General features: G+C 36.4%; 1 protein-coding gene and 1 long non-coding RNA gene across 2 annotated transcripts; one reads left to right on the top strand and one right to left on the bottom strand.

Moving 5' to 3' along the window:
• The first annotated feature begins 20,426 nt into the window (after positions 1-20,426).
• LOC114074833 lies at positions 20,427-21,707 on the top strand. Its single transcript, XR_003575140.1, has 2 exons — positions 20,427-20,966; positions 21,251-21,707. It is a non-coding gene; the product is annotated as an uncharacterized LOC114074833 (long non-coding RNA).
• A 1,911-nt stretch (positions 21,708-23,618) lies between these two features.
• Positions 23,619-24,427, bottom strand: LOC114074735. The gene is made up of 3 exons (XM_027912723.1): positions 24,298-24,427; positions 23,832-24,099; positions 23,619-23,790 (listed from the first exon to the last, which is right to left on the bottom strand). Exons 1-3 carry the CDS (start codon positions 24,425-24,427, stop codon positions 23,619-23,621), a joined length of 570 nt encoding a protein of 189 aa, XP_027768524.1.
• Between the last annotated feature and the right edge of the window lie 2,964 nt (positions 24,428-27,391).

Below are 27,391 nucleotides of genomic sequence, written 5' to 3'. Positions count from 1 at the left end.
AAGAGTTCCATGCTTCTTTAATCGACCTTCTAAATCTTCAATGATCGGACCCTACACTTGTATTAATATAAAGTAATGGGGTTAGTATGCCACATGTACTAAGTATGGGTATATGCAAATAACACTTAGACATGCATGAAAAAGGATCATTTATCATTTCCTTAAAAAGCATGATAAGTCATATGAAAGTCTTCAATGCACATACCATAGAACATATACGAGTCAATGATTCCATCAATATAAAGCTTGATCATAATTAAAGACATATTATCATATACTCATGTTAACATTTCATATTCAACAGAACATATAAACAGAACATATGAAAGACATACAAATGATGCTATACCCAACCTACAAGTGCAACGGTCATGTGAGGCCCCATAACCCCACATAACCAAGTATATAGGATAGGAGACCATATGTAAAGCTTTAATTCATAAATCTTGTAACATAAGTAGTCATCACCTCATAACAAAAAATAGATAAATAACATGTTCATCATAATAACCAACTTCATAAATAGTAACAACACGTATCATGAACATCATACCTTTCATCTTATCATATTATATAAGAACAATCTCCTAGGACTCCCCTTAGAGTCAACTTGTGCAATGTCTAGGCACATTCCCATAACCCTACCTATACTAAGTAGACTCTTCAAGTCACCCTAGTGATCGTCCATTTACATGTCTTTCATTTTTACATGAGGGAACATACCCCTTAACCGACATAGACCATATGAGCTAAACATGGAATCTAGTTTCATGAAACCTTACACCAAAAGACGGCAGTCTACCGTTAAAAATAGAACCAAACATGACATAGCGTTCTAGGTGGATCCACTAGCTAGTATCCTACGGTGGAAACATAGTTCAAGAACTAGGAGATGTATTACAGACCCATAGTTCTACATTACATGGTATACTATATCTCATGAGAGTCATTGTGAACCTACCTTCAAACTAGGGAAGGGACACCTCTCGTATCTAGTTCATCGGTGCTTAAGTTAAGTCTCTTTCTTGAATAAACCTTAAGTTGTAGTTTATCATAAACTTATTATAGGTCATAGGAGATTAAATCCTTGTATAAACATGATGAGTTCTTCAGGGTAAGATGAGAATTTTCTTTCATCGCAACCCTTCGTGTATGAGATTAACATAGCATAATCATCTTGTGTAAAGCACACATGAGAATATCATAAATTGCATTATCTTATTTTTATCATGATCTCACAATTAACATCTTCATATCCCAAAATATATACATAGCAACATCATACATAATCAATAGCATTGTAACATCAATTATGGGCTAGCATGACAAACATAGAGTAACCACGGCTTAGAAGACTTACCTCTCGCTTCCAATTTCTTTATTCAAGAATGTACGTTCAACTTACAACATTCTTAACCATAACATTATGATATATTCAATATATTAATCAAGAACAACTCTTCAAATCATATATAAGATAAATTCATAATGTAGGATACGGTAAAGGGTCATTTAAGAGTTCATTATTGTCTTAGTTCCAATCCCTACGTTTGCATGTCACCATGTAGTAGCGACAACGATACATAAACATCATCTAGATAAGAACATTCATCACATGAGATTCAAACATTACTAACCCAATACTCAGCAATTCATGTGAAATCAATCATAGAAAATAATTACTTATCATCGAAAATCTTAAATATAGAGTTCTGAAAAAATCCGTTTTGTAGAGTAAAAACTCTAGTATTTCAATTTCTTAAAAACATATCTTTTAAAGAACATCTTGGATAAAGGGATCCCATGATTGAAAAACCCATACTCTGTAGGTGGAGAACCAACAAAAATTGGATGAAAAGCTTGAAGTGTTCCTCTTCTTCCTTCAGCTCTTCTTGTTCTTCAATAAGGTTTGGAAAAGAGAGTGTTCTTGAGAGAGATGAGATAAAACTTGTTTGATCTGATTTGGTATGTTTAAAAGTGGTATAAAACTGACCTAATATTCATATATAGTCATCCTATGAATTAACCAAAAGACCCTCCACTTAAATGGGTCTTTTTATGAAGTTAAATTATCAAAAATACGACTTTTACGATTTTGGGAAGTGGCTGCGAGTAGCGGGCCCAAATCCCATCATTTTTCTGAAATTTTGGGTTGAGGTAGTGAGGTGCCCATCATCTCACATCGTGAGTCTTCCCCTAACATCATGAGGTAGAACACCACGTGACGAATGCGCGTCGCGCACTTGTTCCTTTATTTCTGCCTGGCAGCCTGCCCATTCATATTTGGGTCCTCCCAAAGGACCCTTCTAGTGGTCCTTGGGGTGTCTTTACCGGACGTTTGGACTACTAAAAACTACCTATCCAAGGTATATTTACAAGTTTTGGAATTCATTTGACACTTCAAAATATTCACCAAAGAGAGGCACGTCAACTAGTTCAAATTAGCATGTTTTCGGACGTTAAGGTCTGTCTTTGTCGTTTGTCTCTAACCTGTTATGAATAAACATATTACATTAAAAAAGGTCTAGAGATATCATTTTTAACACTATTTAATGTTTTAATATCAATTCTATGTCATGTCATTTACAGAGCGTTACATTATCCCCCCCCCCCTTAGGAACATTCGTCCCTGAATGACAGTAAAAATTTTTGGAGGGTAAGAATAGACTCGATACTAGCGGACCAACCAATCAATAATATAAAATAATAATTATTCACAGTTAATAGGAGTATCTCACAACTCCTTACAACACATACCATAACATTACACATATGACTCGATTCATGATGCACAAACATGTAAGAGCTCCATATTCATAACACATAGTGAGGAATTTCCTTCTCAACCCTATCATAAGCTCAAAATGCATCAAAGAGTTATGATGCTATCATTCTTCCCAAGACAACAACAAAACAACAAAAATCTCAAGAGGAAACTTGCATACATATTTCACGTAAGTGTAAGAATAGAGTATGACAGCTTTCTCTTAACTCAAAATGGTATGACTTTTACCATAACATGCACCTATTTAGAAAAAAAGTCAATTTCGTCATTATTCATTAATTTATTTACTAAGGTGAATGTCTGACCTCAATGAGTAAAATTATGAGGGTAGCAGGACTTCATTTTGTCTTCAGCCTCCCATGTTGCACCCTCAACAAGAAGGTTCCTCCATAGAACCTTTACAGAGGCAACATCCTTGTTTCTCAACTTCTTGACTTGGCGATCTAGGATCTCAACCGGAACCTCTTCATAGGAGAGGTTCTCATCCATCCCTAAACATTCAATAGGAAGAATGGATACCGGGTTGCCTATGCATTTCTTGAGCATAGAAACATGAAATATAGGATGAACCGAAGCTAGTTCACTATGTAGTTTAAACTCATAGGCAACCTTTCCAACCCGTTGTAAAACCTCATAAGGACCATCATACCGGGGACTTAACTTCCTCTTTCTACCAAATCTCACCACCCCTTTCATAGCTGAAATCTTCAAGTAGACATGATCACCTATCTCAAACTCAAGGTGTTTTCTTCTATTGTCGGCATTAAGACTTTTGCCAACTATACGTTGTCTTCTATCTATATCTTATGATTTGAACCTTCTCTATAGCCTCATCGATAATCTCTAGACCAAGAAGTGAGGACTCACCAACATAAAAGAATCACATCGGAGATTTGCAACTTTAACCATAAAGAGCATCAAAAGGTGCAATGGAGATACTCGACTGATAGCTATTGTTGTAAGAGAACTCAATCAATGGTAAGTGATAATCCCAACTTTCCTTGAAATCAATCACACAGGCTCTTAACATGTCCTCAAGGGTAAGAATAGTATGCTCTGCTTGACCATCCATCTGAGGAGGAAAAGTGGTACTAAGTTTCACTTGAGTACATAAACCCTTTTAAAAAGCCTTCCAAAAACGAGAAGTGAATTGGGTACCTCTATCCAATATGATGGACAAAGGAATCCCATGAAGACTCACAATCTCATTTATGTAAATTCTTGCATTATCTTCAGCAGTATAAGTAGACTTAACTGGAATACAGTGACATATTTGGTCAATCTATCCACAATAACCGCTATTGAATAATTTTTCTTCCGAATTCGGGGCAACCCAACAACAAAATCCATATTGATGGCTTCCCACTTCCAAGTAGGACATCCATGATTTGGGTTAAACCACCCAATTTGAGATGCTCAGCTTTAACCTGTTTGCAATTTGGACACTTAGCAACAAACTCTGCTATGTTCCTTTTTAAATCATCCCACCAATAAATCTCTCTAAGGTCATGATACATTTTGGTGGCACCCGGATGTATAGAATAGCGAGAACCATGAGCTTTTTCTAGAATTCAATTTCTTAAATCCTCAACGTAGGGTACACATAATCTCCCTTGGTACCTGAGAACACCATCCCCCCTTGGGATACGGACTCATTAAGCTTACCAAGTACCGTTCATTCAACTCCATCAATAATGGATCAAGATGCTGCTTAGATTTCACTTCCACCACTAATGATGAGTCGGAGTTATGATGGATCATGAAACCAACATTTGGAGAATCTTCTAACCACACACCTAATAGATCCAACCTATGAACATCTTTCACAATTTCTTTCTTTTCCTCTTCAACATTAAACACACTACCCACAGTCATATTACTCAAACCATCCGCAACCACATTAGCCTTGCCAGGGTGGTAACGGACACTCATGTCATAATCATTCAACAATTCTAACAATCTTCACTGTCGGAGATTTAATTCCTTTTGTGTAAACACATATTGAAGACATTTATTATCATTAAACACGTCAACATGTACACCATACAAATAATGTCTCCATATTTTCAAGGAAAATACTACATCAGCTAACTCAAGTTTATGAGTTGGATAATTCTTCTCATGAACTTAGAGTTGCCTAGAAGCATAAGCTATCACCTTACCATGCTGAATGAGGACACATCCCAAACCCACTTGGGAAGCATCAGAATACACTACAAAGCCTTCATTGCCCTCCGGTAAGGTTAACACTGCAGAAGAGGTAAGCTTCTCTTTCAATCCTACTTGAAAACATTTTTCACAAGCTTCTGACCACCCAACTTCACCTTCTTTTGGGTCAAATTTGTCAAAGGAGAAGCAATGGACGATAATCCATCGACAAACTTTCTATAATACCGGGCTATACCAAAGAAACTTCTTATGTCATTGGCAGTCAAAGATCTAGAACAATTTTTGACCGCATCTGTCTTTTTCGGATCAACCTCTACACTATTACCAGAGATAATATGGACAAGAAAAGAAACTAACCTCAACCTAAATTCGCACTTGCTAAATTTGGAATAAAGTTGGTGTTCTTTGAGGACATGCAAGGACAACCTCAAGTGATTTATGTTCATCTTCATTCTTGAAGTATATCAAAATATCATCAATGAACACAATCACAAATGAGTCGAGGTAATCTTTCAAAACTCTATTCATTAGGTCCATAGATGCCTCCGGGGCATTTGTCAACCAAAAAGACATAACTAGGAATTCATAGTGACCATATCTAGTTCGGAAAGCTATTTTGGGAACATCTTTACCTCTCACCCTAAGTTTGTGATATCCCAACCTTAAGTGAATCTTGGAAAAGTAACTAGCACCTTGGAGTCGATCGAATATATCATCAATTCTAGGGAGAAAATACTTGTTCCTTATGGTGACCTTATTGAGTTGGCGATAATCAATGCACATTCTAAAGGACCCATCCTTGTTCTTAACAAACAAAACCGGACCACCCCATGGAGAAATGCTAGGTTAAATGAAACTCTTGTGTAGTTAATCTTTGAGTTGGAGCTTCAACTCTTTCAATTCAGCCGGAGCTATCCTATATGGAGGAATTGAAATGGGATTCATATCTGGTAATAAGTCAATGCCAAATTCAATTTCCCGTTCGGAAGGAACTCCTCGAAGGTTATTTGGAAAATCCTTAAGGAATTCCCTCACTACTGGGATCGACTCAATAGATGGAGTTTCACATTTTTATGTCCTTAACCCTCAAAACATGGTATAAACAACCCTTGGTTATCAACTTACAAGCCTTCAAACAGGAAATAATCTTACCTCTTGGCATAGAATTTCCCCCCTTCCATTCTAAAATGGGTTCATTATCGAATTGAAACTTTACTACCCTTGTTCTACAATCTAAGGAAGCAAAACATGCATGAATCCAATCCATACTCGAGATGATATCAAAATCAAACATGTCAAGTTCTACCAACTCAGCAGGAGTAACTCTATTGGGCAGCATTAGAAGACATTTAATATAGACTGTTTTTGCAACAACAGAGTCACCCATTGGGGTACAAACCGAAAAGGGTTCACTCAAAAAATCAGGGAATTTATAAAACTTCCTAGCTTCCATAGGTGTAACAAAAGAAAGAGTAGCTCCTGTAACAAAAAAAATCTATAAACATCAATAGATAAAAAGTTGTAACATATACCTCACAACGTCGGGAGAGCTTTCTTGTTCACCCCTAGCCTTGAGTGCATAGAAACGGATCCTTTTTATAGATTCAGAACTAGGACCGCTTGGTTGATTTTGGCTATTCCCCTTACCTTGAATTCTCACATTAGGACAATCTTTCACCATATGGCCACATTTTCCACAACCATAGCAACTATTAGTTCTAACAAGGCATTCACCCACATGTTTCTTACCACACTTACACCACAAGTTGGTCTTTCTCTTGGTGGATCAACATTACTCTTTTTGAAGAAACTTAGTTTGAAAACCTCTTCTTAAACATAGGTTTGTCTTGAACATCAAGCCTACTCTTAGAAGAACCACTCTCAAAAGACTTTCCCTTCTTAGCTTACATATTTCTCTTCGAAAAGACGACTTTTCTGAACCTGTTGAGCATCAACCATCAACCTATAAAGATTCATATTGTCATGAAGCATGGCTGCACGACATTCTTCTTCAAGCTCTTCGGACACGTCCGTTACATAACGTCTCATTTCATCCCTAGCATTATAAACCAAAAAATAAGAATATTTGGACAACTTAATGAACACTAAGGAGTATTCCTAAACACTCATACCTCCTTGATGAAGGTTGATGAACTCCTATACTTTAGCTTCTCTTTTCTCCCTTGGGAAGAATCTGTCAAGAAAAGGCTTTTTGAAGAACTCCCAAGTCACGGGACCACCTTCTAAAGCCCTACTATCCTTCCACTGATTGTATTATGTCAGAGTCACGTCCTTGAGTTGTTAGGTAGAAAGTTCAGCCTTCTCAGTAGTACTTACCCCTATAGCAACCAAAATGTTGTTGACCTCATCTAAGAAATCTTGGGGTCTTCATCAACTTTCGATCCAAAGAACATTGGAGGATTCATCCTCGTAAAATCTGTCAAATGACTAGCCATAGTACTAGCTTGTTGGTTCTCTTGAGGAATGACCTCTCTATTAGCTTGTGCCGTAATAGCCTGAGCTTAGGTGGTGATAACTTGGGCCACTCACCTCACCATCCGTCATAGCCGAAGGATTCACTGAAACTTGATCATTTGCAGCATCTTGCACTTGAAGAGGAACTTGATTGCCTTTGGGAGTATCTCCCACATTCGTAATCTCTTCTCCTACTCTTTTCGCGGCATTCCTTCTTGTGTTCATCGCCTATAACCACAAGAAAGGGATTATATTCTAAACGACATATAGTGTCAAAACACTAAAGTCACAACATAAGAGTATAAAGTAAAAGAAAAATTCCTAGTCATCATATAGTCTTTCACCCATAATTGTGGCGCGCTTCACAACCATGAATAAGATACTCCGTAACATGGTTTAGTGAGACATTGATCCTAAGGATATTTAACCTCATTCTCTGATACCAAAATTGTCACACCTGTAGAGCATACCCCAGATGCGACCGGCGTCGTCGTCCACTTAGAGGACTCAGACAAGCCCTTAGCATTCGTCATAACATATCATCAGTTATAATAGCAGAAAAATTAAAACATTTACATTCTGTTTGAAGTATACTTAGACTTCATACTTAGCATTCATAATCACAAACGATATCCTAAAAACTTGTCTCACATATATTGAAATCATCTAAGAGTATAGATCTGGACTTAGCCAATAAGTAGTCAATATTCCATATAGGCCTTTATACAAAAGAATCCAAAGAAAATCAATGGAAATAGAATATTCTTAAAACTACTAAAGTATTCTTAAGCTGAAATACGAAAGATAGCATCCCCGAACATGAGGACCTACCAATACAAGGAGAAAGAGTTCCAAGCTTCTTCAATCGCCCTTCTAAATCTTCAATGGTCGGATGCTACATTTGTAGTAATATAAAGTAATGGGGTTAGTATGTCACGTGTACTAAGTATGGGTATATGCACATAACATTTAAGGACATGCATGAAAAAGGATCATTTGTCATTTCTTTAGAAAGCATGATGTCATATCCCGAAACCACACCCTAGAAATTAGGGGAACTCTTTGATTGCAACTGGTGTACTTGAGCTCTCGGAGATCTCGTACAAGCCCTTACATATCATTCATCGCATAAACATAGTGAAAAGTAGTGCGGAATTAAAAATTTTCACAAATCATATCATAGTCTTTAAAAATCTTTCATATAAAGCAATAGGAATTACTAAGTCTCAATCTAATAAAACTTAAGACATGAGAATACTTGGGACATGGCCCATACTTCAATACTAATATAGAAATACTTATTCTATTACAATACTTCAACAAGAAACATAAAAGACATATATGCCCTCGAGTCAAATGTGGACATACTTCAATTTCTCTTAAACGATGCTACGGTACAAGTCTTCACTTTCCAGAATCTCCTCACCTACCAACAGCTAAAGAGATAGATAAAAGCGTGGATTAGTACAACCACATGTACTAAGTATGGCATAATGCATAAGAAATCATGAAAATAGACATTTATTAGAAATATGCATATTTTTATTTAAAAATAAAATTATAATCATAAGAACAACACTTAACAACTTAGAAACACTTAAGGAAACACTTAAACCAAATATCACAATTTATGAGTCACTTTCCAGTAACTCGAATCACTGTTACAGTGAAGTCATTTCACTGTGCAGTGAAGTTCTTCCTTTTCCATTTTAACACCTCTTAGCATGTAGTCTCCACACTAAAAAATCTATCCTAAGACCGACTTAAGCAACACAAAGAGACAGCGCCCATACAACCTCCCTAAGCAAACGTAAATAACCCTCAAAAACACTTATAATAAGTCACATACATATTTCAAGACATCAAACATATCAACATATCGATAATATGACATTTCCTCATCAAAGTCTATTAAACGACTTACTTAAGTAGTTCAAGAAGATAATGTCCCTGATTGACCTCTTCAAGACAACCTAAATAATCCTTAAGACATCCTAAGTTTGGATCATGTCTATCAACATCTTCCCTAACTAGAGTCATTATTAAGACTCATCTAGGTAAGATACGGAGTGACCATTCCCATGCCCCCTTCACACCTTAACTAGACAACCCATAACTATTCTAGATAAGTATTTATTCCATTACATACTTCATAACATAATTCATTAGTTCATTAGTTCATTAAGACTCATACATCACATAAAGTACATTCAAGTAATGGTCTTAGACAAGACCTAGGGACTGTAACTAACACCTTCAAAGCCTATGGTGCAATGTCTAGAGAGCGTCCCATACCACTACCTAAACTTCATAGAACTTCTCTAATGCTAATAAGTATCCCACATGATGTGAATAGGCAATGACCGACATAGACAATGATAGCAAGACGTGGCTCTGAAGTTCAAAACTACTCTAATGAGGGTGTTCTACTTGCTAATGGTAGAACTTAGACATATCCCATGTAGGCACATGGTTAAGGAATATGAAGGGCATGCTTTGTAATCTAGTCTCACACTTAACTAGAACTACTTCCCTTACCATACTCACTCGGTGCTAGCCTTCGTTCTCATTGAATAGTTCACACAATAGGTTCACATAAAAGGGTTCCATAACAAGTTCATAACCCTACTACAGTTACCATACCAAAGAGGTCCTCTTAAGTCTACCTTCCAATGGCAACAAGAAGCTCATGATAACTTTCCTAAGGATTAATATGATGCTGTTTCAGCCAATTAACCTTAAGTCCATCATTCCTTTACTTTGAAGGATACCATTATGGCTTATGACTTCAACATTCACAACCTTACCACTAGGTTCAAAGTTTTCACATAAAAGACTCTCCAAACTTCATTTAAGGTCAGATGTAATTCATCCACTGAAGAATAAGAGCTTTAACATCCTAAGTCAATACATCACATATCCATAATCATATATACATCAATTAAGGGACACAAGTCAACTAATACAAGACACCACACACTTCACTTTAACTCATAATACATGCCATTCTAGAAACACATAAATATAGCCATACCATCTTGAAGTCATCATATGCACCATCATAACATCATCAATGTGACCCACATAAACTTATATAGTCAAGTAGGAATAACCAAGACTCAACCCTAAGATTATACAGACAAGGTCAAAGTCATAGTCTAACATGATCACCTACATAAACGCATACTTCTCATTTCTTAACATGGATATATATATAATCATACAGCACATCATCAACTACATAAATAGCCACATTACTTCAAGTAGTGCCGACAAGGCTATTATCATCATATTGCATAAAGTAACGCTGACAAGGCCATGTCAAATGCAGGTAAAGCACATAACACCACCACCATAAGTGTAAAATATCAATGACAACATAATTGAAGTATAAATAACATAAAAATAAGGGAAATAGGGTAAATTACCACCACAACATCCTCCACACCTCAATTCGATGCTAAACATCTGATTCAATACCATAAGGCCCTTACCAATAGCTATGAACAAAAATTCAATGTAGAAACTATGATAATAAATGAAAATAGGTCAATTCAATAAAGATTCATCAATATAATATAACCTAGATATCAATTGAACACAATTCTTACATCATTAGAAAGCCCATAGAAATCTATGCTGGAATTCATAACCATTAGCTGAACATCAAGTAACCCGTAACATAGTTAAAATATAGGGTTCATCCAGTTCATGGGTTCATAGGTAATTTAGGTTAAAATCATCAATACAATATCAATTAAATCATTATTCAATGTTTACTAATCATTAATGCCAGAACCCATGGTAGAATCATGAAATTGGACAGTTCAACTTGAAAACTTTTGAGAACTTCTTGAGAATTTGGGCTCCTTGATTGAGAGAATTAAAATGATCAAAATACAAAACTTGATGAATATAATTCTTCACTTTGATGAAGAATATCCACTCAATTCGTCACACCAAGCTCCTCTTTGACTTTGGATTGCAATGGAGTCCTCGACAGAATTCTAAGGGAATTGGGATTTTGTTTTGTAGAATGAAATCTTTTAAGTGTTAAACACGTATATACATGTTTAAAATATAAAAAAAACTAATTAAATGTCAATACTCTTATTTGGAAGTGGGGTGAAATTACAAGTTCACCCCTAACTTGGCAGTGAACTACATGCAGTCACCAACAGTTGGCAGTCGAAGGACCGTTTATCAACAAACGAACCGTCCTGTCCTTCCGTTGGTTGGGTCAGAGACTCAAGAATGGTCTACTATAGACAAAGAATAAGTCCCTACAAATTTCATCCATTGACGGGGCGTTGATAGGCCCACGAGCCGTTGATACCTCCGTCTTTTGGCGCTGCATGGGACAGTCTTGACTCCAAGTTTGGGTCCTTCCTCAAAGACCCTTGGTTCATCTTTGGGGATGTTTTCCCGTACGTTTCCAGCCCAAATATGATCATATACGAGTTTAGCACCTCTAACATAAATTTCATCCAAAATGAGCACGTAAAATTGATGTAAAAGGCCTAGACACATAAGGTCGTTTCAAGGCACATTTCGAATGTCATGGACGTTCTTGGACGTTTGACCTCCAAATTCCATGAAACTTGACACACTGCCTAGATATTCTATAATAACTCATTGAAATACCTTATAACCTCATGAATCACCCATAAACACATAGAACCACATATGAGCACATAGGTAACTTAGTCGTCGAACGTCTTATTAATCCCTTGACGTTTGACTTCCAATGCACCTATAATCTTAGACAATTCCTCAATACCATATATTAGACCTATTTAGGACCTTATACCATCAATTCCAAAATGTTAGGATATAGTTAACCTATGTGATTTTCGGGGTTTTACATTCTCCCCCACTTGGACAACATTCTTTCTCGAATGACACTTACCACTCTCCGAACACTTCCAAGAATAGAGATCTAACTAGCATCTCATGACCATACCATACAACACATAGTCCAGAAGAAAACATCAATTTTACATAGTCAAGAGATTCACAACACAATAAGAAACTAGAAAAACATTCTTTAACTCATTATGTTACAAAACTCACATGCTTCATTCAAAATAGTAAAAAACTCATTTTATATTAATTATCATACTCATATACATCAGTTTAGACCAAAGAATCAATTAATCAAATTTCCAAAAATTTAACAGTTAATAAATAGTACCCTTACAGTGAATTCAACAAAAAAAAATTCCAAAAATCCATCTTTGTTCAAATCATGATATAAACATGCTAGTATTCAAGGTAACACCATATAAGCACATCTTACAATAAGATCATAACTTCATAAAACACACAAAGCAAGAAGTTAATGAAATTCAATTTCAACAAAACTCCTAAACACCATGCACATACAACATACCTCTAGGAACTTCTATACCATCTACTAACCATACTCCCCACTTAGAACGAACTCATATCAATAAAACGAAATGCAAGGACTTACCCTCATCATCATCACCATTTTCATCCGGCTTTGATCCTCTAGTTGGGAGTGCTTAGAAATGCATGTTTGTTGGAGCATCATCCTTTGAACACTAGGAGCAACTTGCTTACCCTTTTTTCCTCTAGAAGCAATATTATGACAATCTCTCACCTTATGTTCTTCCTTACCATAACCATAGTAACTCTCGGTACCCAATAGACACTCACAATAATGTTTCTTGACACTAGTGACACATGTAGGTTTGAAATTTTGAGAACCACCTCCACTCTCAAATTAAACCTTAACACTCTTAGGTTCTTCTTGACATTGGACCCTCTTCATAAAACTAGGTTGCCCTTGATAACTAGCACCACTTCTTTTCAAACTTCTAGCCATCCTCCTATGTTTAGACTCTTCAATCAATTGTGCATACACCATGAGTCTAGGTAGGGTCATATCATCATGTAACATCGCGGTACGACATTCCTCTCTCACTAACTCGGCCACACCCATCATAGAATGACTCATTTCATCCCTTGGATTAGACACAAGAAGGTACATATCTAGATAACGTATAGAACTTCAAAGAGTATTCCTCAACAACCATATTTCCTTGCTTGAGATTGATAAACTCCTCCACCTTAACTTCTCTTTTCTCCCAGGGAAAGTACTTACCAAGAAAAGCTTAATTAAATTCCTCCCACTCAATAGGACTCGATCCTCCGCCCTGTTATCCTTCCATTGAGTGTACCATATTTGAGAAATATCCCGCAATTGATACGAAGACAACTCCGCCTTCTCCCTAGATGTAACTCTCATAGAACTCAACACCTTATACACTCCATTTAGAAATTCTTGGGGATCCTCTCCCACTTTAGAGCCAAGAAAAATAGGAGGATTCATCCACACAAAATCTCTTAACCTAGACGTCATAGTGCTCTCCACCATATTCGCCCTAGGCAGCATACTCAAATTTACTTGAGTAGTTACGGCTCGAGCTAAATCAAACAAAGCCTCCATAATCTCCCTATTACTCAAATTCGGATGAACCTCCAGAACCTCATTACCTCCTTCTTCATTAGGGACTTGATCACCTTGAGCACCTTGAGGAACTTGCTCAATTCCCTGAACTTGAGGAGGAATCTCCTCTTGCACCTCATTCTCCTCAACTTTCCTAGCCGGTGTCGTCCTCGTGTTCCTAGAAAGACAAGGAAAACCATAAGAAAAGAGTACTTATAACATTTACTCTATGGCACGACATAGTAGTAGAAAATGAGGGAAATTCTATCGTCTTATGGCCTCTCGCCCATAGATGTGTCCCGACTCACACTGATGGTCAAGACTCTACTAGACATGACTTGATGAGACTTTTCAATTCCTAATACTACTTTCACAAACTATGTTCTGATACAAAGCTTGTCACATCCGGAAACCACACCTTAGAAGTTAGGGGTAATCTCAGATTTTAACCGGCGTACTTGACCTCTTGGAGGTCGTGTACAAGTCCTTACATATCATTCATCGCATAAACATAGTGAAAAATAGTACGGAATAAAAACTTTTTCCATAAAATATATCATAGTCTTTAAAAACTATTTCATATAAACCAATAGGAATTACTAAGTCTCAATCTCATCAAACTTAAGACATGAGAATACTTGGGACATGGCCCATACTTCAATACTAATATAAAAATACTTAGTCTATTATAATACTTTAATTAGAAACATAAAAGACATATATTCCCTAGTCAAATGAGGACATACTTCAACTTCTCTTGAACGATGCTATGGTCCAAGTCTTCACTTCCCAAAATCTCCTCATCTTCCAACAACTATAGAGATAGATAAAGGCATGGATTAGTACAACCACATGTACTAAGTATGGCATAATGCATTAAAAATCATGAAAACGGATATTTATTAGAAATATGCATCTTTTCATTTAAAAATCATATTATAATAATAAGACCAACATTTAACAACTTAGAAAAACCTAAGGAAACATTTAAACCAAATATCACTTTTTATGAGTCACTTTCCAGTAACTCGAATCACTGTTACAGTGAAGTTATTTCACTGTACAGTGAAGTTCTTCCTTTTCCATTTTAACACCTCTTAGTATGTAATCTCCTCACTACAAGCTATCTTAAAACCCACTTAAGCAACACAAACAGAGACCGTCCATACAATCTCCTTAAGCATACCTAATTGACCCTCAAGAACACTTATAATAAGTCACATACATACTTAAAGACATCAAACATATAAAAATATAGATAATATTACATTTCCTCAACAAAGGATATCAAAAGACTTGCTTAAGTAGATCAAGAAGATAACGTCCATGATTAACCTCTTCAAGACTACCTAAATAATCCTTAAGACTTTCTATGTTTGGATCATGTCCACATAATAAACATCTTCCCTAACTAGAGTCATTCTTAAGACTAATCTAGGTAAGATACGAAGTGACCATTCCCATGCCCCCTTCACACCTTAACTAGATAACCCTTACTACTCTAGAAAAGTACTTATTCCATTTACATGTTTCATAACATAAGTCATTAGTTCATTAGTTTATTAGTTAATTAAGACTCATACATCACATAAAGGACATTCACGTAATGGTCTTAGACAAGACCTAAGGACTCGAACAAATACCTTCAAACCCTATTGTGCAATGTCTAGATAGTGTCCCATACCAATACATAAGCTTCATAAATCTAATCTAATGGTAGTAAGTTCCAACATGATGAGAATAGGCAATAACCGACGTAGACCATCATAGCATGACATGGAATCCAAAGTTCTAACCTACACCGATAAAGGTGTTCTACTTGGCAATAATAGAACTTAGACACATCCCTTGTAGGCACATGGTTAAGGAATTTGAAGGGCATGCTTTGTAATCTACTCTCATACTTAACTAAAACTACTTCCCTTACCATACTCATTCGGCGCTAGCCTTCTTTGTCACAACCGTAATCTAGACCCCAGACGAGACCCGCATCGTTGACCTCTCAGAGGTCGCAAATAAGCCTACATACGTCATCATTACTTCATCTAGGTTAATTTTAGCGGAAAATTTGAACATTTGTTTACTTAAACATTAGTTTTTGAAAACACTGATCTCGCATAATACTGTCTATGTAAACTCATAAACATTCACAACAACCATCTAAATAAAGATAATCAAATGAAAGATATAATCATAAATATAGAGTTGCCAATATGGCACCAATACAACGTCTGAAAGTAAATACGAAAGAAATGCTAGTGGAACATACTCCACTAGCTCATGCCTACGTCTATGCTAGAATAAACCAGTAAGCATCCTTGAAAGCATGAGGGCCTACCAAATTCGGATAAAATCTTCACGTCCGGATAACTTCTGTGTCGACTCGTAAGCTCTAACGTCCAACTGCATCTGCACCTAAGAGTAGATAAATGTATGTAATTAGTACACAGTTGTACTAAGTATGGGTATATGCAAGCACACACAACAGACATGAATGATTTAGAAGAGCTCTCTCCTAAAGATATGAGTTATGGAAAGTCAAGTCAGTGGACTTGCCAAAATCGGATTAAGAAAGTCATTCTATGAGAGTAACATATTGTATATTTATCATAACATATTGCATATAGTACATATCATATTTCATTTCATTCGTTCATATTCCAAGAGACCTTTAATCTTGGACTTAACATTAGGACTTCCCAAAATGAGGGCTCAACATATGGGACCTGAACTAGGGAGCCTTCTTTAGCAAACACAGAGTCTTCTTTAATTGCATTTCTCCTTACTTTCTTATTCGGCAATGAGGTTGTGGGTTCGAATCCCACATACATCATTTTTATTATTTCTTTATTACATTTTTCTCCTCTCTCCTTCATCCATCCAAGAGGTTGTGGGTTCAAACCCCACACACCCCATTTCATTTTCTTTAATTTTTCTCCTAACTTTTCACTTGATCTTTACCCCATTTCGAATCCCCCTTACCACATTTTATTATTTAATTTTTTTATAACTTGTATATGGTGAGGTCTTGGGTTCAATACCCACTGACCTCATACATTAAAAAAATATTTTAAAAAGCAACATTTTTAACAGTAAGTTGCCGAAAACAAATTTCAAGAATGCTGGATATTTGTTCACAATTTTTGCAGTCCATTTTCTCAACTATTAAATGTTAGATTTACGACAATTTTCGTGTAGCATCTAGTGAATCTTTAGGTGAGTTTTCATGCTTACTTTCTTGAATTAAATCACCTTTTTGTAGTCCATTTTCTCACCCTCTTTCAGTTAAACATTAAGATTTTTCGAGTAGTTTTTAGCGAGATCTTTAGGTGCATTTAAAAGGTTACTTTCAATCATGAATTTTCATTCAATTCAGCAACTTTGAACTTATATGAACATCATGTTTTTAACATATTCATAAACGTAAAATACAAAAATTTAACATATCAAATTCCATGCTTCAAGCCGAGACCCAAATCACAGTACGCATGTGCACCCACAAGTTAACACATCACACATTTTTGGGAACACTTTTTTCATGTCTACATAATTCTGAATAAATATTCAAACACGTAATAACAACCAGCCCTAAAATCATCTACCAGAAGTCATACCAACGCATACTTGAATCTTTCAAAGGATCTAATGACAGGGGCATGCAACGGGGACAACCTTACTTTTTGATTGTGAATAGTTTGAACTTTAGGGGTCTCTTGGGAAAGGGACCAAGAGGGAAGAAAACCCATACCGGAAGTTGTTAAAAGTGTTCTTACGGGCTTCAAAAATTCCCCCACTAAGCCAACGTGTCACCTCCGAAATCACAAGCATAATTCGTGCAGAACTTGGTTTTTGCTTTTTGTTTTGAAGCTTATTTTGCTTTTTGAGTTTGAGAGTTCAAGTTCTTGATTAAATTTATAAAAAAAATTTGTTCTTTCTTTTGCTTTACAGAAAGTTAAGCGTGTAAATAAGGTGACAGTAGAGAGAGACGTGAGAATGAGTTTGCCTAGGATTAGGAGATTAGGTGGAGACTTAGTCAAATTCGGACTTCTCTTAATTGTTTAAGAATCTGATTTTTTAAAGGGTAAGCGAAATGACCACAAAGTTCCAACAAAATCAGATTATAATCATCAATTAATCCACCGAAATGTCGCTTCCACCTAGGCTCGAACCCCGGTAAAGCCTAACTTGCGAAAAAGTCAATATTCGGCCAATTCCTAACCGAATTGCCCCTCTTCTTTAAATCAATTAATTAATTAAATAATTAATTATTTAGGATAATTACAATACTACCCCTATCTTGGAAAAGAACATTTTACCCCTAAACCCTCCAACCCTAAGATTACCCCTTTTAAGTCCGATAAAACTCATTCGGGTGAATCTCTTCAATTCGGGTGCCGTACATGTTTGGTTCTCACCTTGCTGAGCTCAACTAACTCACCATGTTGGTTGGCTTGTCTATTGAATAGGTTCTGAGGTTTGTTTCTATGCATAACAAGCCGTGTGAACTCGCTCTAATCCATGCATTCTAGGTACGTTTAAGCATTACTTAGCATAGTAATTTTCAGGTTGTTACATTCTTCTCATAGAGTAATTCACACATTAGGTTCACATAAAAGGGTTCCATAACAAGTTCGTAACCCTATTACAATTACCGTACCAAAGAGGTCTTCTTAAGGCTACCTTCCAATGGTGACAAGAACCTCATGATGACTATCCTAAGGATTAATATGATGTCGTTCCAGCCAATTAAACTTAAGTCCATCATTCCTTTTCTTTGAAGAAAACCATTATGGCTTACGACTTCAACATTCACAACCTTACAACTAGTTTCAAGGTTTTCACATGAAGACTCTCTTAACTTCATTTAAGGTCACATGTCATTCATCCATTCAAGACTAAGAGATTTAACATCCTAAGTAAAACATTACATATCCATAAAAATGTATACATCAATTATGGTACACAAGTCAACCAAGACAAGACACCACATACTTCACTTTAACTCATAATACATGCCATTCTAGAAACACATAAATATAACCATATTATCTTCAAGTCATCCTATACACTATAATAACATCATCAATGTGACCCACGTAAGCTTATATAGTCATGTAGGAATAACCAAGACTCAACCCTAAGATTATATACACAAGGTCAAAGTCGTAGTCTAACATAATCACCTACATAACATCAATAGAAAACATATGCTTCTCATCGCTTAACATGCATACAGATATCATAATACTTCACACAATAAACTACACAAATAGCCACATTACTTCAAGTAGTGCCGACAAGGCCATGATCATCATATTGCATCATGTAACGCCGACAAGGTTACGTCAATTGCAAGTAAAGCACATAACACCGCCACCATAAGTGGACAATACCAATCACAACATATTGAAGTATAAATAACATAAAAATAAGGGAAATAGGGCAAATTACCACCACAACACCTCAACTTGATGCTAAACATCCGATTCAATACCATAAGGCCCTTACCAATAGCCATGAACAATAATTCAAAGTAGAAACTGTGATAATCAATGAAACTAGGTAAATTCAATAAAGATTCATCAATCTAATACAACTTAGATATCAATTGAACACAATTCTTACATCATTAGAAAGCCCATAAAAATCTACACTAGAATTCGTAACCATTAAGTCAATATCAAGTAACCCATAACATAGTTAAAATCTAGGGTTCATCCAATTTATGGGTTAATAGTTAATTAAGGTTAAAATCACCAATACACTATCAATTAAGTAATTATTAAATGTTTAGAAATTATTAATGCAAGAACCCATGGTAGAATCATGATATTGGACAATTGAACTAGAAAACTTTAGAAAACTTCTTTAGAATTGGGGCTCTTGATGAAAAGAGTTTCAAGGATCAAAATACATACCTTGATGAATCTAATTATTCACTTTGATGAAGAATCTCCACTCAATTCTTCACACCAAGCTCCTCTTTGACTTTGGACTTCAACAGAGTCCTAGAGAGAATTCTAAGGGATTTGGGATTTTATATTGGAAGAATGAAATCTTCTAAGTGTTAAACACTTATATACATGTTTAAAATACCCAAAATACCCCTATTAACCGTCAATACACTTATTTGGAAGTGGGATGAAGTTACATGTTCACCTTTAACTTGACAGTTAACTGCACGCAGTCACCAACGGTTGGCAGTCGACAGAGGCCCACGAGCCGTTGATGCCTCCGTCGTTTAGGGCTGCCTACACTACAAGAAAAATCCTTAATTAAGACCAACATTTAAGGACAAGGCTATATTCTTGCCTCTAAAAGTATATGTATTGGGATGCGTTTATTTTTCGGTCCTTATTAGTATATGTTATTGTGAAGATATTAAATCTCGTCACTAAAAAAGTTAATAACTAGTCCCACAATGTAACTTGAGGCATATTTTGAGGCTTGAGCGCGAAAGTTTTTCTCAAAACTTTTTTTTCATCAAAATTTATGCGTTAAAAATGATTTCCATAAGTAAAAAGAAAAAAACTATTTACTAATATCTCAAATTAGAAGCTTGTCATAAAAGTTGCCCTAATCTCTTCAGATCATCACATCAACTCTTGAATGTCATCTTCCCTAATCTCAACGATGCTCTCCGCCTTTAATAGGTAGATGTGTCTTCTTCTTTGGGCTTTTGTTGTGTGCCCTAATCTCATGGAAATTCGTCCATTAAATTGATTAAGGTTTGTCTTATTCCCTGTGTTGTTGCTGCTCGATCTGTTCGAAATAGAATCCCTCAAAGCTTTCCTCGAGAGAAAACTTCAGATGTGTTCATTCTTCTAATCAAGTTGTTGGTGCTGTTGTTGTTTGCCCTAATCTCAACGAAATTCTTCCATTAAATTGATAAAATCATCTTCTTCTTCTTCTGGTGTTGTTGCTGCTCTATCTGGTCGAAATATAATCCATCAAAACTTTGCTCGAGAGAAAACTACAGGACTGTTCAATCTTCTAATCGAGGTGTTGTTGTGCTTCTTCTAAATTGAATCAAAAACAACTTTGCCTAAGACAAAATTTCAGGTGGTTTCATCTTCTAATCTAGTTGTGTGTTTCTTTCATAAGTTATATTACTTATGTTTTTTCTTGCGTATTCAAGTTACTTCTTCTTTTATAAATTACTTAGGTTAATATTTTCATCTGTAAAAAATATTGTGTGTTGAGAATTTGTGAGCCATATTCATGATACAAACATGTATATATGATTTGTAATTCAATGATGAATCTTCTTGGTTACAAGTAATATTAGACACTCCAAATATAAAAACATAGATGTGAAAACTGATATTGTTCTTGTGGAATTATAGGTTTAAGTAAAAAGAATTGCAGGTGATCCTCTGTTGCGTTGCAATCCATGTTAAATTCCAAGAAAATCTTAAGAAAAGTCAAAGAAGGTACTGTTAGATGGCCATTTATTCATGAAGTATGCAACTTGGTTGCCTTGCTATAATAGTACATAATGTCCACATCTTTGGTCTTGAAAATATGAATAGTATTTCTAAGGTTGAGGTTGCTAGTTATTTTTATAAGAATTCATTTGAATTACTGATTACATTTGGTCGTTAATCGGACTCATATTCTGTTTTGTCAAAGCTTGGGTCTTGGGTATCTGAAGATCTTTTATGTTGTGGAGGAGCAACAAATGTTCATGGACATATCATAAGAATTTTGTTTTACCTTAATTGAGAAACATTGTTTTGGTCTTCCTGAACTAAGAATTCGGTCGATTAAATTGAATGAATCTTTTTCTTCTATTCAGCTTAATAGTTGAGCACATATTTATTGTATTATCTTTTTTCACTTTTTTTGTTAATTTTGTCCTACTCATCCTAACTTTAAAAGGCTGATTTTTGTTGTAATTTAAATGAAATTTTTTAAAAAAGAAGTTAAAGAAGGTACTATTAGATGGCCATTTATCCATGAAGTACGTAATCTGGTTGCCTTTTTGTAATAGTACATAATGTCCATGTCTTCTTCTTAAGAATATGAATAGTATTTATAAGTATGAGGTTGCTAATTTCTTGACTGTCGAATGTTGATCTAGTTTCTAACGTAAAAAATTATTAAAGAATCAAGTTTGAGATGTACATTTCTAAAGTCACTGTCAATGCACTCACTATTCACTACCATAGGAAGCCATTTTAGCTTCTGTCCAATTATTGCTAGTGCATTGAGTCGAAACTGATAAAGTTATGATGAGATCTCCTTTTGCACTTTGATAACATCTCCAATGTAATCTATTTCATATATTAATATTGAAACGACCATCTGTGTATGTATTAACCACACATGTTGGAGCCTTAATACTTTAGGCTTTCCTCCAATTTAACACAGCTTTAGCTTTTCAAGATTAAAAAATAAAATTGTATTTATTTCAGAAAAACATATTGAAGTCCAAACACAGTGATTTTGGCATGAATTTTATTCCTATTGGGTGGTGTACCAATCCGTGTCTTATTGCATAACCGCCTTCTCTCCAACTTTTAGGGTGGCAAATTAGTGGCTTTCTGACTTGAACTTCCGGCAGCTACCCCCTTTCTATTCCTCGTGGTTCCCAAACAACTAGCAACCTTTTTTCCTTTTGAAGCCATCACAATACCCAAACAATGGAGGAACTTGGAAGAAAAGAAAAAAATACTTATTTGGGGAGGTATGGGGGGCGGTAGGAAGTAGGGTGGGAGGTTTTGTAGAAATTTTGGGGTTTAGAGGAGTAGAGTATAATATTGTGGTCGAATGTGGATGAAAAGGGATGGGGGATAAGCTTTTTATGAAAGAACAATGGAGGAACTTGTGGAAAAGGGATGAAGTGAAGAGGAAAAAGTGTTCGTGGAAGATGGAGGATTTTGGGGAAGATGGATATGGTGGGGTGGAATGGTTATAGAGGGTAAATTTTTGGGAAATTCGGGAAATACGGGTAGGTGGGGATTAAAAGGGTTGTATATTTTGTGGGTCGCACGTAATAAAAAAATCTGAAATATTCGCATACATGGGTAGGATGCGTCGTGCAAAAATAACGCATGGAAGGCTGGCCCGCCACACTGCCAGTGCGCTCATAACAGGTCTAAGTCAAAAGAGGCCTAGCGCGCCGTGCCGCAGTGTGCCCATTCATTTGGTGTGGCGCGCCTGCACTTCGCCCAAAATAGGCCTCACTCAAAATAGGCGCGGCGCGGCGCGCCTGCAGTGCTCCTACCTGTTTGGTGGGACGCGCATTGTCTGCGTCTACCATTGGCGTTTTGCCTTTATTGTAGCGTGTTTGGGGCGTGCGGCGTTTCCAGTGCCTCAAAACACGTCTCTGAACTTTTTCCTTGTGTGGCGTGCCCTAAGTGCACCCCAAACTACATTTGTCAGCATATTTTATCTATTTACGGACACCTCTTCTTACCCTTTGGACTGCACATTAACCAAACAACGTGACTTATAATGGTGGGTTGCCTCCCCCCAGTAACCCAACGCCTTAGTTTAGGTCGTGGAATGACTCATATTTTTCCATTTTTTTTGTTTTACTATCTAATGTTCTATCCAACTAACAACTAAACTAAAATATTTAAAAACTAAGCACTTAAGAATTTAAAACTACGCTAAAATTACTAATTTAAGTGAGACACATTACATAGATATCACAGGTTGCCTCCGATGTAGCACTTGATTTAACGTCGCGGCACGACGCAACTTGGATCACTCATCATTTAGATCCAGAGCCTCATGATTCGAATCAACATTAATATAGTGTTTCACTCTTTGCCCATTCACCAAAAACGTAGGACCAGTATCTCCTTTTAGTTCCATAGCCCCAAGTTGCATTATTCTTACCACTTCAAAGGGACTACTCCTTTTAGACCTTAGTTTTCTGGGGAATAACATAAGTCTAGAGTTAAAAGTAGTGCTTACTCTCCTGGATTGAATGTACGAGCTACTATGATCTTATCATGCCACCTCTTTGTATTTTCTTTATATAGCTTCGCATTCTCATATGTGTGACATCGAAACTGTTCAATTTCATTCAACAGATTCAGTCTCTTTCTATCGTCTAGCTCAGGGTCCAAGATCAACTTTTTAATTGCCTGATAAGCTTGGTTTTTTAATTCCGCCAGAGGATGACAGGCTTTTCCAAATACTATGTGAGATAGAGAAGTCCCTGTGTGTCTTGTAAGACATCCTATACACCCAAAATGTGTCATCTAATATCTCTGATTAATCTTTCCTCTGTGCATTCACCGTCTTTTGCAAGACTTTACTTCTGCATTCTACACCTCCACTTGTCCACTAGTTTGTGGGTGGTAAGTTGTAGCAACCTTATCACGAAAATTGTACTTAGCAAGAAGGTTCTTCACAAAATTGTTTATGAAATGCTTACCTCCATCACTTATAACTTCCCCAGGAGTGCCAAAGCGAGTGAAGATGTGTTTCTTGAGGGACTTGATCACAAACCTTGATTCATTCGAGGGGAGAGCGATAGCCTCAACCCATTTACTCATATAATCCATAGCCACAAGTTTGTATTGGTTTCTACTAGATGGTGGAAAGGGACCAATAAGTCAATACCCCACACATCAAAGATTTAAACCTCCAAAATATTATTCAGTGGCATCTTGTGTCTTCTTGAGATAGTACCCATCCTTTTGCATTAATCACAACCCTTCACAAAATCAATAGAATCTTTAAATAGAAAGGGCCAAAAGAAACCCGATTGTGGTACCTTATGAGAAGTGCGCTCTCCTTAGTGGTGACCTCGATATGGGCTTGTTTGTAAACTCTCTTGTACTTTGTTAACTTAAGACTCCAGAATGCACCTTCTTAGTACCCGGTCGACACGTATCTTGAACAAGAATGGTTTATCCCAAATGAAAAACTTGGAGTCATGGTTTAACTTTTTCGTTTGCTTAGTAGTCGCAACTGGAGGGTACTCACCACTCATTATCCTGTTCACAATATCCGCATACCATGACGCTTGTGTGATGTCCAACGCCAATTATTCATCCAAAAACTATTCCCAAATTTGCTCACCCTATGTCACATGTGAAAAGTCCTCCAGCCTAGATAAGTGATCAGCCATCAGGTTTTCAGAACTTTTTCTATCTTTGATCTCAAGGTCAAAATGGTGGAGAAGAAATATCCAACGAATCAGTCTTGGTTTAGCATCCTTTGTTTGCATTATTTAATTTCCGGTAATCCATAAAAAATTTCCACCCGATCACTGTTCTAGAAGGAATTTACTCATTCATTTCATTCTTTATCACAATCATACCCTACTTTTTGGGAACACATTGCACCAAATTACCCATTTACTATGATAAATTGGGTAAAAAATTTCACTATCTAACCACTTTATTACCTCTTTTTTCACCACTTCTTTCATCAACAGATTTATCATTGATGTTGTATACTAGGTTTATGATCTTCCTCTGTGTAGATTCTCTCCATACAAAACGCCGGACGAATCCCATGAATATCAGTTATCTGCCATCCAATCGCCTTTTTTCTTCTCTTTAGGATCCTCAATGATGCATAAAAATGTAATTCAGATAGCTCTGCAGAAAGTATATTAGGCAAAGATTCAATAGTACCCAAAAATGAGTACATGAGATGACCCGACAGTGTTTTTAATTCATGCTCTGGTGCCTCCTCAATAAAGGGTTGGAGTGGTGGCCCTAACTCACTGTCTAATTGTTCCACTCTCGCTTGTGAGGCTCCCCACTTTTAAGATTTAGACATGTTTCTATTTCTTTTGCCTTAGTGTCTTCATCTCTCTTATATTATACTAACACTCTTTCTAAAGGGTCATCAAGCACAACTTATTGTAACTCTACTAACCGATCAATCATTGTTATAGCAAATATTTTTTCATAAATAGAGGGTAATCTAAGAGTGCGGTGGTACACATGAAATACCTCTACCTTATCATGTTCCCTCATGATCAATTGACCAGCTGCTACACCAATCAGTGCCCTATCTGTGGCCAAGAAAGGACTTCCCACAATGAATGAAACTTCAGGATTGGGTTCATAGTCCAACACCATGAAATCTACCAGAAAAATCAATGACTCTACTTGTTGGAGGATAACAATGGTTTGTTTTTGACTACCCAACCAAGGTTTAGAACAAAGATAAGGGCATCAAATTTATACTCGGCCCCAAATCACACAGTCTTCGGGCATGAACACTTTTCTCACTAGTAATATGCACAGTAAAACTACCCGAATCTTTTAACTTTTGGGGCAGTCTATTTTGGATTCTAAAGTTACACTCTTTAATATGTGCTACAGTTTCATACTCTGTGAGCCTCCTTGCTAGCCACAATATCCTTCACATACTTAGCATATTTGGGGATACCCTACAAAATGTCAACCAAAGGTAGATTAATGTGAACCGGTTTAAGAAGAGAGAGAAACTTACCAAAGCATTCATCTTCATATTTCTTTTTAGCCTTTATCGAAACGGAGGTGGTAACTTCTTTTGAGGAACGGGTGCCTCAACATTGGATCTCTTTACTACCTCTTCTAGTTTCTTTTCCTTGGTATTTACCTCATTGAATCCCTTTGTTGGAGCTATTTCCTCTAACTTCAGCCCATTTCTCGTACTCATCGCATGTAATTGCTATGGGTTAGGCTCAGTATCACCAGGTAGACCACCTTGGGGACTCAAGTTCAAAGAATTAGCCACTTGCACAACTTGTTTTTCTAAAATTATATGGGACATTAGGATATTTCTGATGTTCTCATACTGCTTATATATTTTGGCACTTAACATGGTCCCCATTTCAGAAATGAGGTTTTGGAATAGCTCTTCATTGGTCATCCCCCCTTTGGATACACTTGGGTTTACACTTTGGTTGGACTGTTTGTTTTGTTGCCCAACTCCTTGGGTACGGTATTCATTTGAACCTTGTACCTGATTTTGATTTTTGTTCCCACCCCAGGAGAAGCTAGGATGATTTCTCCAACTAGGGTAGTTACTATTACCATAATTTTTTGGCCTTGGCCCATTCACACACTACCCACATAATTCACAGAATTAGGATTTGCCCTACATTGCTTAGTGTCATGGGTGCCTCTACATCATACCCCACACCAATTTGTTTTTTGTTGTACAAAATTTACCGGTCCTTGATTCAGAGCCATATGCTTAAAATGTAAGGCCATGCAAAGCTGCATTACATCTATTTTGGCATTTAAGGCAGTAACTTGGTCTACATCTAAGATCCCTAAAGATTTTTGAGTTGTGGTACTACAAATGTCCTCATCATACCCTTGGTTCCCTTCTAATAGTTTATCATGTAAATTGAAGAATGCTTCACTTGTTATGGATAAGGGTTGTCCACGTGTTGTACTATTAAGAACAACACACACATTATATTCTAAAACCTCAAAGAAAGCGTGAGATAGTACCTCATTAGTCTACATCTGGTGTGGGTAAGCATTCAACATTTGTTTGACGCGTATCCACGCTTG

The sequence above is a fragment of the Solanum pennellii genome, chromosome 11 (assembly GCF_001406875.1).
Source record: "Solanum pennellii chromosome 11, SPENNV200".
Taxonomy (NCBI): domain Eukaryota; kingdom Viridiplantae; phylum Streptophyta; class Magnoliopsida; order Solanales; family Solanaceae; genus Solanum; species Solanum pennellii.
The sequence above is the reverse complement of the archived record's forward strand: the minus strand, read 5'-3'. Positions and strand labels throughout refer to the sequence as shown.

What these genes read in the sequence shown, in the direction of transcription:
- LOC114074735 (XM_027912723.1), bottom strand. Translation starts at nt 24,427, where the DNA reads ATGGATTATATGAGTAAATGGGTTGAGGCTATCGCTCTCCCCTCGAAT. An exon ending in GGAAGTTATAAGTGATGGAG is followed by an intron (nt 24,100 to 24,297) that starts GTAAGCATTTCA and finishes TTGGGTGTATAG; the next exon opens with GATGTCTTACAAGACACACA. An exon ending in CGTACATTCAATCCAGGAGA is followed by an intron (nt 23,791 to 23,831) that starts GTAAGCACTACT and finishes GTTATTCCCCAG; the next exon opens with AAAACTAAGGTCTAAAAGGA.